Source organism: Cervus elaphus, chromosome 23, assembly GCF_910594005.1.
Source record: "Cervus elaphus chromosome 23, mCerEla1.1, whole genome shotgun sequence".
Lineage (NCBI taxonomy): Eukaryota > Metazoa > Chordata > Mammalia > Artiodactyla > Cervidae > Cervus > Cervus elaphus.
The window spans coordinates 54,268,631-54,280,404 of NC_057837.1; the positions used below are offsets into that span (position 1 = coordinate 54,268,631).

An 11,774-nucleotide genomic window follows, 5' to 3' on the forward strand; every position below is an offset into this window, starting at 1 on the left:
GAACTTCCAGGGTAGAGGAGGGGCACTGTGGAGGTACCTTGTCAAGGCGTAAATTGTCTTAAAGAGTTCTGTGCAGAGGGCCAAGCCTGCAGTGTCCACCTAGAGCCTGCCTGGCGCCAGGTAAGCAGGTGTTGACGCGCAGGAGCTGGGGCAGTGCAGGGTGGGCTGAGGTCTGGCGTTTCGGTCCTGCCTCCCTCTGGACGTCGGCCGGGCTCTTCCTCCTCGTCTTGGGGATTCATTTCGAGGAGATGCAGGAAATGGCAGTGAGATAGGAAATGGCTCTAGAAATAGGCACTTTGAAACCTGCTGCTCGAGTTTTACCTTCAGTGGGCCTCTTTCTGCTTGCTCCTTCCTTACAAAATGCTGTGTCAAAGCGTGACTTACACACTGATCTCTTGTGGAGGGGCCACGGTGGTTCCAAGGGGGACGTGGTCTCTGAGGGCCCTCTAAACCCTGAGACGTTGATGTGACTTAAGTTTCACAGAAAGATGCCAATGTGGGAGCGTCCCCTTGGCCATGATGCCCTCACGACTGATGGCCCCTCAGAGATGCCGAGTCCACCACGTGTTCGGGGCTCTTGAAGTACTTTACTTCAGGGGTGGTGGCTGCACCTGGCATTTTTAGGGGCCCGCTGCACCTGGCATCTCCGTGTCCATGGCCATGCTCCTGCCACAGCCACATGCACACATGTGCCCACCTGTGCTGGCTGGGTCCCTGCAGGGGGCTCGCCCCTGGTGGGCTCTGCAGCTGTGCCGCCAAAGTCCTGTCAGTCCCCATAACCACAGGTTTGTGCTCCTAGCACCACACACAGACTGTCTCAATGCCAAACACGTGTCAGAAGCCAAGTGCTTTGGGGGGCTGTCCCCCTTCCTCGTGCCAAAGTGGTGCTGCCTGACAGATGGCTGGGAGGGCTGTGGCCAAAGTTCTTGGCAGGCAGCTCCTGAGGCTCTGGCCAGTCCCTGGACACCGTGTTCCTGATGCTGCAGTGATGGTCGTGAAGCCAGCTACCCGACACCGTGAGGAGCCTCTGGTCAGTCCTGAGGGCGGCAGCCTTCGTGGGGCCTAGCTCAAGCATAGACGGGGATGGGCACGCACAGAGTGCTTGTCCAGTGGGGCAGGGAGACCGTTCCAGCCTCATCGGAGCCCCTCTTGTAGTTCCACCTGCAGACTTCGTGGCTCTGTCCCAGGGCATCTTGTCACGTGAGCCGGGGACTAGCCAGGCTTGGGGCCATGGGACAGTCCCCGGGAGAGCAGGGGCGGATGAGTCAGGAGTGGGGATGGAGGAGGGAGGCAGTGGTCGGGGGCCACCAAGGAGACTTCCCCAGTGAAGCCCAGACAGGAGCTGACACACGGTGCCGTGCTGGGTGGGGGCCGCAGTGGGCACTCCGGGTGACACGGCCACAGGGAGGCCTGGGTGGGAGTGCTTTGCTCAACCACCAGGTGACCACGCTGGGTGACTTAACAGGGTGGACTCACTCCTACCCCCACACTCCCGAGGCTGACTGCTGAGGGGTGCCCCACAGCTCCTGTGGCAGGTTTTCACCCACAGTAGGAGAAGACGTTTCAAGACTTTGATTGAAAGGCTTCTAAGTCTCAGCTCGTTTAACTTGGTATATGTGTTTTTAATTCTCCTGGGATGTTCATCTGCCAGTGGTATCTGTGTGTCTTCTGTCCACTTGCACATCGGCCAGACGCCCAGACCCTGGGCCACACTCCTCCCTGAGCCGCTTCACACACTTAAATCATGATGCGGTGCAAGTGCTCGTGGGCAGGTCACAGGCTTGTGGTGTGTGCAGTGTCTGCCAGGTGGGCAGGGTGCTCTGCTGTCTCTGCACCGTGTTGATGGCACAGGCCCAGCCTGAGGGGCGTCATGTCCCTCACAGCAGCCAGCCCGGCTGAGCACCCACACTGCCTGGGGGTGTTGCTGCCTGAAGTCACCGGGCCAGGGAATGTGGAGCCAGGGTCTTCCCTGGCCCTGCCTCCATCCTGAGGCCTCTCTGGGGCATGGGGCTTTGAGCAGTCCGTAGGCCGGCTGCCGGGGCTGGAGGTGGAGAGTGACCTACTCAGCACGACTCGTTTGCTGGAAAAGTTACCAGTGCCCCTCACTGCTGAACTTAGGAGCCAGTGGGTTTTCACTGTGTGGCTCACACCCAAGAAGCAGGTGGAGACAAGGCTTTGAACCCGTGTCCAGAGCTGGGGAGGCCTGCACCCCCTGCCTTCTCTCATCGTCCTCTCCACCCCGCACTGTGGATGGTGGACCTGGAGGGGTCTCCACGCAGAGCCCACAGCCCAGCCCCCTGCACGGCGTCCAAGCACAGCCCAAGCCTGCTCCGCCTCCAGGACCTTCTGTCCTGTGTGCTCCCAGACTTGTCCCAGAGAGGCCAGGCCGCCGTCATGTCACATGCTGCCCTGCATGTTATTTCGAGGGACAGCTGGGAGGCCTGTGTCCCTCTGACCCAGCTGAACAGTACTCTCTATGGTGAAAAGTAGCCCAGCTCGGCGCCCCTCACACTGGGACAAGGCTCCACTGCTGGGACGCGGGGTCTCAGCCAGGGCTCCCCAACCACATTGAGCAGAGGACAGGGTCATACCTTCTAAGGTGTGGCAAGGAGAAGGCTGTTCTCTTAGCAGATGGGGTCAATCCGTGGTGTCTTCTGTCTTCACTCCTAATTGTCTCCCTGAATTAGCTGAAAATGTCCGTGACTTGCAATGTTGTCAGGTAAGCATGTCTCGAGTGTCTGCGTGTGTGTGTGTGTGCGCACGCGCCTACTTGCGTGCTTCCATAGCTGTGCAGAGATACTGTTATCAGAGTCACAGTCATGCCATGCAGAATGCGTTTCTCTCTCCTTTGAAATCAATAAAAAATATTTCATGGAAACTGGTCATTGTTTGTCTGAGTTTGAACCGTTTGGTAGGTCTTGGTACCTGTCTAGGTGCACCGTGACCGAGGACTATCTCTGCCTGCTTTGCCTAAGCCGACACCACGAGCTTCCGGCTCTGCGGGCAGCACTGCACATGCTCCTGGTTGCGGACGGACAGCACTCTGCTCACTGGGACCACAGGTCTTAGGGACCCAGCGTGGGAGGTCTGCCGGGGAGTGAGTGTGCGGGGGCAGGCAGGGCTTCTCTGCCCAGACACTGAGGGCGGTAGCTGTTAACACCAACACAATTTCTGTTCCCGCAGGTGTGAACATTTTGTCTTGTCGGACTCAGGCCATAAGAAGGTTTTCACTTTAAATAATGAATAGTGGAGCATGCCAGGTAGACTTAGGGGTAGGAGCATCATGATGATGGGGTTAAGGAGTCAGCTCTCAGCTGGTTTACTAATTAAAGCTAAACCTCACCCTCCAAGCACCACATCTGAGGTATCTGGGGGCACCTCCCACCCCGCGGAGGGGGATGCTGCTTCTCATCACTTTCCCTGGCCACCCTGTTGCTGACACACTCAGACACAGGCCCTTGTTTGGACCTTGGCTCAGGAAATAATCACACACCTTTTCAGTGAGTCCAATTCTGTATGGCCAGTCTGGGACTGGCCCTCCCACCATGGGGATCTGGGGCTGCGCGAAGCTGAAAGACTTGTTTCACCCCCTTGGACCATTGTGAACCATTTGCTCTCACAGTTTGGAGAGTCAAGTGGGGGTGCCAACACACTGGTGCTCAGCCTGGTCAACACCCCTTGTCTGGAATCAGTAGTTCAGTGTCCCCCGCACCTACTTCTCATCTACTTTCTCATAAGCCTCACAGCCACCCTCAAAGGGAGATGGGTACATCAGCACCCTGGCTGGTCACCCCTGCTGGTGCTGGGGGTGCCCCATGCCCTCTCTGAAGCCCCTGTCTCTGCACACCCTTCTCAGGATGCCTCTCTTCCAGGACTCACACTCAGCAGTGGTCATGGCCACATTGGCCCCAGTGGACGTCTTCGGGGACAATTGTCCCACCACCACCCCAGTGGCAGCCTTGCCAGACGCCCACGTGTGAGAGTGCAGAGCGGGTGCAGTGGACATGCTATCGTCTCCATGAGGGTCACTGCTAAGGCTCCAGTGTAGTGCAGGGAATTGTAGGTCTCCCATAAGCAAGTCCATTCCAAGGTGCTGGCGACATTTCAGGTCTTCATGCTCCATGAGCTGATTGTATGACTCGGATGAGATCTGACTGCTTCCAGATAGGGGCGTGCATTGTGAGACAACCCAGTTTAAATGTAAGATCCTGGAGAAGATTAGTAGGGAAGTCCAAAACTAACACTCCTCCAACTCCGGAACTTGACGAGGCGTGTGCAGATGGGGTAGCTGAGACCAGAAAGCATTTAACCACAGACCTGCTCAGGAGATGCCAGGGAGCTTAGTGTTTTCAGAGCAAATGTAGATGTGAAGCAGTTCCATCATAAACCTTACGTGTGATGGCTGTGACCACAAACGCAGAGTCTGAAGTGTCTTGCCGAGTCTGAGGTACACTTTGTTGGTTAGGAAGCATCTGGAGCTGGTGAGAGCCATGGTGGGAGCAGTGCTGACTGAGGACAGGAGGCTGACCCTGGAGCTGACGTGGTGACCGTGGTCCACACACGGCCACTCTGGCCCGAGCTCGGTTCACACCCCAGGCAGGCCCTAGTATTGGCCCTTCAGAGGTATAGCTCTTCAGAGGTGGCACAGCCTGTCCATGGTGAGAACTGTCATGGGCCCTGCCCTGAAAGGATGGCCCTGGCCAGGGCTCCTGCCCGCCCTACCTGCCATCGCCAAGCACATCAATCTGCTCACAGGGCTGCCGAGGCTCCAGCTTGTGCTCAGCACGGGGACCTGTTCTGCCAGCTCTGGGGCTGTGTCGGTGACAGCCCAGAAGGGCCTTGAGAGCCAGCTGAGCAACTGACTACCCCAGTCTGAGTTTTCGTGAGCTATAAATACTCAGTAGAAGGCTGTTAGAGTGAGAGGCATACTAAGAGTAGTGCATTTTGATTAGAAAGTGAACTTGATTGGTTACCTTTGACATCTGAGCAGAGCTATTTGGATACGATGCTTGGCGCAGTGGGCCTGGCCCTCCTGTGCCCATGTCCCCATGACCCCCTGTGTCCAGCTCCTCCCCCCATTCACAGCTGTGTCAGGTCAGACGGAGGACATTCTGGAAGCCTCTCCTCTCACTAGTGGGGTTCTTCATGGGTCCTTGGCCATTGAACGTCAACCTGTGAACAGGAGGCCCAGAAGCCATGTGGGGAGGGGCTGGAGGTGCTTCGTGTGGAGGTTACCCATGTGGATGCTGGCCTGGCCCTCTCTGCTCTGCTGGCATTTAGGAAGGGCGACAGAAATACTTGGAACCACATGATGGTGTCCAGGGGCAACTGATTTGTGAGCAACTTAAAATCACAGAAAGAACAGGAAAAGCAGTCCTGATTTTCTTCTTAGTGAGTAAACAGGAAATATGTAGTGTGAATATCTATAAATAGTGGTGATTTATCTATAAATTGAAATCATACAATTTGATTAATTTTAACTATTTTCTGCTGTGGCAGCAATTTTTCTCCTGTGTTGATCATTTCTTCCTAAATCACTGATTTGTGACTTGGGTTTTTCTGTTCCCCTGTCAGTATTCTGGGTTTATTATGAGTGCTGGGGGGCGGGGAGTGGGCATTCCTGAAACAGTAACATTTCTGATGTAGAATACTACAATTCAGCCTTATTGAAGAAATAGTCATTTTTAAGAACTATGCTTTTTCTGAAATTCTCAGCATGTTTTCCATGTGGCCTGTCCATCACTGCTCCTGTCCTGAACACCTGTGCGCTTTAAGGCTCATGTCCTCTGTTGACAAAGACCTGAGCATTACGTAGCTCTTGATAAGTTACTGGTCATTGAATTTCTTTCTAAACCTGAAAGAATGTTTATTTTAGCCCTTTCAGTCAGCGTCATTTTTCCTATTGTAATTTTTGACACAAGTAAGTGATGAACTTAATGGAATGCTGTGTGCTATATTGATCATTGTAATTGAGTTGTAGAATTGGTCCCTAATTGAATCTTTAACATTAATATAAAATAGCTTAATTTATATATTGCAGCTCATAAGTTAAAGTCAAAAGAGGGTGCTACCCTCCTGACTTGTAGCAAGAGACAAAAGAACAGAGCTCAGAATTTTAGAAAACATTGTGGTCCATACAGGCTTCATTCCTAGTATATTTACGGTCAGGGGCGGGTGCTTCTGTCTCAGCATTGTGTGTAACCGGAAACCTGTAGAATTCCAGCCACTGGGATGAACGTGTCTGTGAATCAGGCCCTCTGTTCATGGGTTGTGGGGCGTCAGGCCGGGCAAGTGTGCAGCGCGGTCCCGGTGCAGTCTGCGTCTGTCATAGTAACTCTCCAAACTCTTGATTTTATCTTGCCACAGAATCTCCTCCCCCTCCCTGCCTGTAATAAAGCTTACCTCTCAAGGACAAAGGTGATTTCGATTCTCACATTCTCACAACTCTTGTTTTTTAGGTCTCGAGTCACCGCGTCCAAACATAATCCTTGGGTTAGTGATCTGTCAGAAAACAAAGCGGCCCTCAGGCGTTGGGGAGCTAGACAAGGCGGAGGAGAAGCGGGCTCGCCTGCTGACACAGGATGAAGTGGAGCCTGTCCATCCCAAAGTGCCTGCTGCCCTGCCGCCAGAGAAGAGGCCCCCCAAGTACCAGCTCTGCCCAGGGGACACGGCTGTTAGCGCCACGCCCCCGGGCTCTCCCCCACCCCCACCCCCTCCTCCAGAAGCACCTGGGGCGCCAGGCTCGTCTTCCGTGGTGAAAATACTGTCGTCCCTCAAACCAGGAGCCACAGCACCATCTGGGACAGCGGCAGCAGCTCCAGCAGCGGCTTCCTCTGTCTCTTCAACTTCAAAGACCGCCTCGCCCCTGGAACACATCCTGCAGACTCTCTTTGGGAAGAAGAAGTCGTTTGACCCCCTCTCCAAAGAGCCTGTGGAGTTGGCCCCAGCCCCCCACCAGGACTCCAAAGCCAAGACTGATGGGGGGCTGACGGCAGCACCCCTGCTGGACCCCATCGTCCAGCAGTTCGGTCAACTTTCCAAAGACAGAGCCCTGGAGGAGGAGGAGGACGATAGGCCGTATGACCCTGAGGAAGAGTACGGTCCCGAGAGAGCCGTGGACACTCCGCCCAGTGACCGGGCCAGGCACCAGGACGCAGAAGAGGCCCCCGAGGCAGCTGAGCGGGAGGAGGTGGCCTACGACCCCGAGGACGAGACGATCTTAGAGGAAGCCAAAGTGACCATCGATGACCTGCCCAACAGAATGTGTGTCGACACACGTGGCGGGCCTGGCCTCTCTGCCCCCTCCTTGGTGGAGCAGCAGAAGATGATTGAAGAGCTCAACAAGCAGATTGAGGAGCAGAAGCGGCAGGTGGAGGAGCAGGAAGAGGCACTCAGGCAGCAGCGGGCCGCCGTCGGGGCCTCCATGGCCCACTTCTCCGTGTCAGATGCACTCATGTCACCACCTCCGAAGGCCACGCTGCCCAAGACTGAGCTGTTCCCGCAGGAACCGCAGGCTGTGGTCAAGCCGGCTGCCGCCTCCGCCACCAGCCAGGCCCCTGGCCCAAGCGCCGAGGCGCGCCTGAGCCGGGATCCCCGGCAGGCCCGGCGGTTGGCCGTGGAGAGCAATGAGAGTGAGGCTGCACTGAGGGCCCCAACGGCCAGAGAAGCATCTGGAGGGGCCCCTGCTGGCCCGGGGATGCTGCCAGCCCAGGAGGAAACTGAGTCGGCCCCTCTGCCTTGGGCTCCGGGTGAAGAGGCCCCACTGCCGGCCAAACAGGATGGTCCCCCGCGTGAGCCCTCAGAAAGCCTCGGGCCAGAGAGCATGGCCAGCCTGGACGCTGTGGCCAGACCTGCCCGGAAGGTACTATTGCCCACACCACCGGGCGCCTCCTTCCAGCCTCTCTACCCTCCGCAGAGCGAGGGCCAGGCCTTCCCCCCTCCTGGTTTCTCGGGGCCCATGTATGCGTCTCAGGAGAACCCGATGGGCTCCTCCCAGTACGATGACCCGAGAAATGCTCAGTTTGCCGAGAAAAGTGACGCCCTGGCCACTGACACTGAAGGAGACAGAGAGCCCCAGGCCAGGCCAGGCGAGGGAGCCAGTGTGTTTCCCCCCTTGGCACAGAAAGGGGGACCTCCACCCCAGTTTCAGGGCCAGAGGGAGCCCACACCGCGTGCTTTTGGGATGTCAGGCCTTCATGGCCCCAGTTTCCCAGCTCCTCGGGGGCCAGTTCCTCCGTTCCCAGAAGAGAATGCTAATAACGATGGGCCAAGAGGAGGGCCTCCGCCGGCCAGATTCGGGCCTCAGAAGGGGCCCATCCCTTCCCTGTTCTCAGGGCCACATGGGCCACCTCCCTATGGGGATGGCAGGGGCCCCTCCCCATCCCACCTGGGCGGACCCAGGGGAGCAGGGCCGCCTCCGTTGGAAGAGCGCAAGGACGCCCACGGGGAGAAAAGAGAGTACCCGGACGCCCTGTACGGCGAGGCCTCAGGTGGCCCTGCCCAGTGCGAGGGACCTGAGCAGGCCCCATTCCCAGGAGGCCGGGGTGCCACGCCGTTCCAGTTTGGAGGCCAGAGGAGGCCTCTGCTGTCGCAGTTTAAGGGACCCCGAGGCGGCCCTCCTCCCTCTCAGTTCGGAGGTCAGCGAGGACCCCCACCCGGCCACTTCGTGGGCCCAAGGGGGCCGCACCCTGGGCAGTTCGAAGGCCCCAGAGGCCAAGCGCCCAGCTTCGTGCCCGGACCCAGGGGGATGCAGCCTCAGCAGTTTGAAGAGCAGCGGGTCCACTCGCCGCCCCGGTTCTCCGGCCAGAGGGCACCTGCACCCCTGCCCTTTGGGGGGCCCCGGGGGGCTGCCCCATTCCCGGAGAAGAGTGAGCCGGTGCCCCCCCGCTTTCACTTCCAGGGCCCAGCTGCCCCTGGCCCCAAGCCGGCACCCAGGCCGCTGCTGGAGCTGCCCAGCCACCCTCCTGCACCGTCCTCCGCGCAGGCCCAGGGCCCAGAGGCCGACTTCCGCGAGGGGGGCCGGGGCCACGAGTACAGAGGCCCGGCCTTCGAGGGGCGGCCCCGCGACAAGGCCCCAGAGGAGCCTGAGGCCCCGCTGCCTGACAGCCGCTCGGGCCGGGCCCTCGACGACCGGCGGCGCGAGAGGGAGCGTGGGAAGCCCTGGGAGCGGGAGCGTGGCCGGACCTGGAGCCGTGAGCGGGACTGGGACCGCGGTCGGGACTGGGACCGCCACCGTGACAAGGACGCTGGCCGCGACTGGGACAGGAGCCGCGAGCGGAATGGGGGCAGGGACAAGGGGCGTGAGTGGGACCGTGGCAGAGAGCGGAGCCGCAACCGGGACCGCGACCGCAGGCGCGACAGGGAGAGGTCTCGCAGCAGGGACCGCGACCGCGACAAGGCCCGCGAGCGGGAGCGCCGCAGGGACCGCAGCCGGAGCCCTGAGCGGCCCCGGGACCCCAAGACGGAGACCCCTCGGGCTGCCGCCCCCACTGCCCAGACCTAGGGCCCCGCGGGAGCGGCACTCCCTGCTGAGCAGATGGGCTTGGAAAGAACTGCGGGCTCATGCTCAAATAGAACCTTATGGACTTGAAATATTACTGTAATTTTGTGTATAATGGTTTCTTACAAAATTTCACACCTTTACAATTCCGATGCTTTTTTAGAAACAAAAAACTAAGAACTCTTAACATTTCCATTTAAATGTACTGAAATGGGAACGTACCTACAAAAGCATATTGCTTTTTCAGATTATAAAGTTATCTTTTCTAATAACTTGACTGTTGTAAATTCTGAGGGAGTTTAGTGGCTGTTAGGGCCATACCTTTCCTGACATCTCACCTGTGTGTCTGTTTCCAGAGGTGTGGCTGTTTCCAGAGTCTGTTTTTACAGGGTTCTGACCTGGTGGCCATGGGTTTCTGCGTATAGCTGTCAGCTAACCTGTGGATGGTTGAGAAATGCCAGAGTTAACAGATGCATCTTTCTCTCGTCACAAAGAAATTTGAATTACAAATTTCAACCAGGAAACAAAACATTTCTTAGTTTTGCTCAGTTTTTATGTATTGTCTTACACTTTTTCTTTCCCAAAAAACATGATTAAAAGCAACATCTGAATAGAAACTGTTGAATTTTAAATAACATTTAGTTTAAAAGATTTAAATTTTACCAGTCTAAAGAAAGGAAATAAATCAATTAAGTGTAATTTAAAAGGTGGGGTGGGGTAGGGTGGGGTGGGGGGGCGTTCTTTGACTTGAATAATCAGGAACAGTGTTTTGGTTGAACTTTACCACCTGAGCAGTTCTTTTTTATGTCCCAGGAAAAGTGCACTAGCTCCACACTGCTGTCCTTGTCAGGTGATAAATCTCAGCATTTGTTGTTGAAATGGAACAATATTTGTATAAAGCCTGAGGTGAAAATAGTGCTATTAGCTCAAAAACTGCAAATTAGAATGCTTTTCACCATGAAGCACAGTAAGCTGCTTCTCGTCCTGTGTTTCCAAGTACTTCTGAAGTGGAAAGTAGAGGAAAACTTGCTAATTTATTTGACTGTATAAAATACACTTTCATAATTTTTTTATATTTTCATAAACTTAATTTTGCAAACGTAAAGTTAGAGAATTTCCTTTGTTCTTTGGAGTCTATTCCATTGTACATCACTACAGATTCTTCCCTTTCTAGCACAAACATTTAAGCTGCGAGAACATTGAGAACTTAGCAGTTTGGGGTGATTTGTGGGTGTTGACAGACCCTGTCAGTAGGTTAAGTTACATTAAAGTGGTGACGAGTTCCAACATCTAATGTGATGTGAAGGTTTTTTTTTTTTTTTACATGTAAAACAAAAATTTTCTAATTTAAATACAACCAAATTAAAAAATCAAGTGTGTTTCTTTAGGTTTACTTGATAGAAATTTCTGTAAATTGTATTTTATATTGCAAAGTATTATATCACTGTACATTTAAACATGGAACTTCATAGCTTTGTTACATGAAGTAGAATAAACATCTACAGAAAGTTTTTCTGTCTTATGTGGCATTACGTTGGAAAGTCAGGTTTGGACAGGACATCTCGGCTCCCTACTTCCTGTGGGTGAGTGTGTTGTGGGCAGGGGGTGCCTTTGGCCTGAAGACCCCTCCCAGATGCACCCCCATTAGGGCACAGTTCCAGTGCGGGTCCCCACATCCAGCAGGAAGTCTGAGGCCACAAAGGGAAAGACAGAGACGCACGATCAGGGATGACAGGGACATGGGGTCTGGGGACAGGCCGTCGATGCGGGTCCCTTGCAGGATCGGCAGGCACCCAGAGTCCTAGTTGCTGACTTGGGGCTTAAAGGTGCATCGGGCTGGCTGGCAGGTTGGTAAGGAGCATGTGGTGAGGCAAAGCAGGTGGGCCAGGCGCCATGCAGGGTGGAATAAATGGCGGGGAGTGGTGAAGTGGGAGGGAGGGACATGCGATGCTTTCAAGTCAGGAAAACAGCCTCCACTGGGAGGAGATGACGAAGCTGTGGGTCTTGCCCTTGAACTTGAGCTGCATGACTGGCCCCAACCTGGTGACCCTGGCACCAGCATTTGGCTTCTTAACAAGGCTTGTGCACCCATCATCCTGCTGTGAATCAAGACACCCAGAAAACGTCCCTTGGGCAGGACAGACTCCACCCCGTGGGCTGAAGAGTCAGTAACTGACCATCGGTTACTGACCAGCTGAACACACGAGAAACCAGGGGTGAGTGCAGGGGCCCCAGCCTGGGGCCACCGCCACCACTGCCATCTTGGAAACGCATC

General features: G+C 55.5%; 1 protein-coding gene across 4 annotated transcripts in view; it reads left to right on the forward strand.

Annotated features, from left to right (window-relative positions):
- The window catches only part of DIDO1 (death inducer-obliterator 1), a 49,241-nt gene extending 38,388 nt beyond the window's left edge, over nt 1–10,853 (forward strand). For all 4 annotated transcript variants that reach the window (XM_043884622.1, XM_043884623.1, XM_043884621.1 and 1 more), the window contains exon 17: nt 6,459–10,853. In XM_043884622.1, the coding sequence (XP_043740557.1) occupies nt 6,459–9,502 (3,044 nt within the window). In that variant the 3' untranslated portion in view covers nt 9,503–10,853. The remainder of the gene's footprint in view (nt 1–6,458) is intronic.
- The last annotated feature ends 921 nt before the right edge of the window (nt 10,854–11,774 follow it).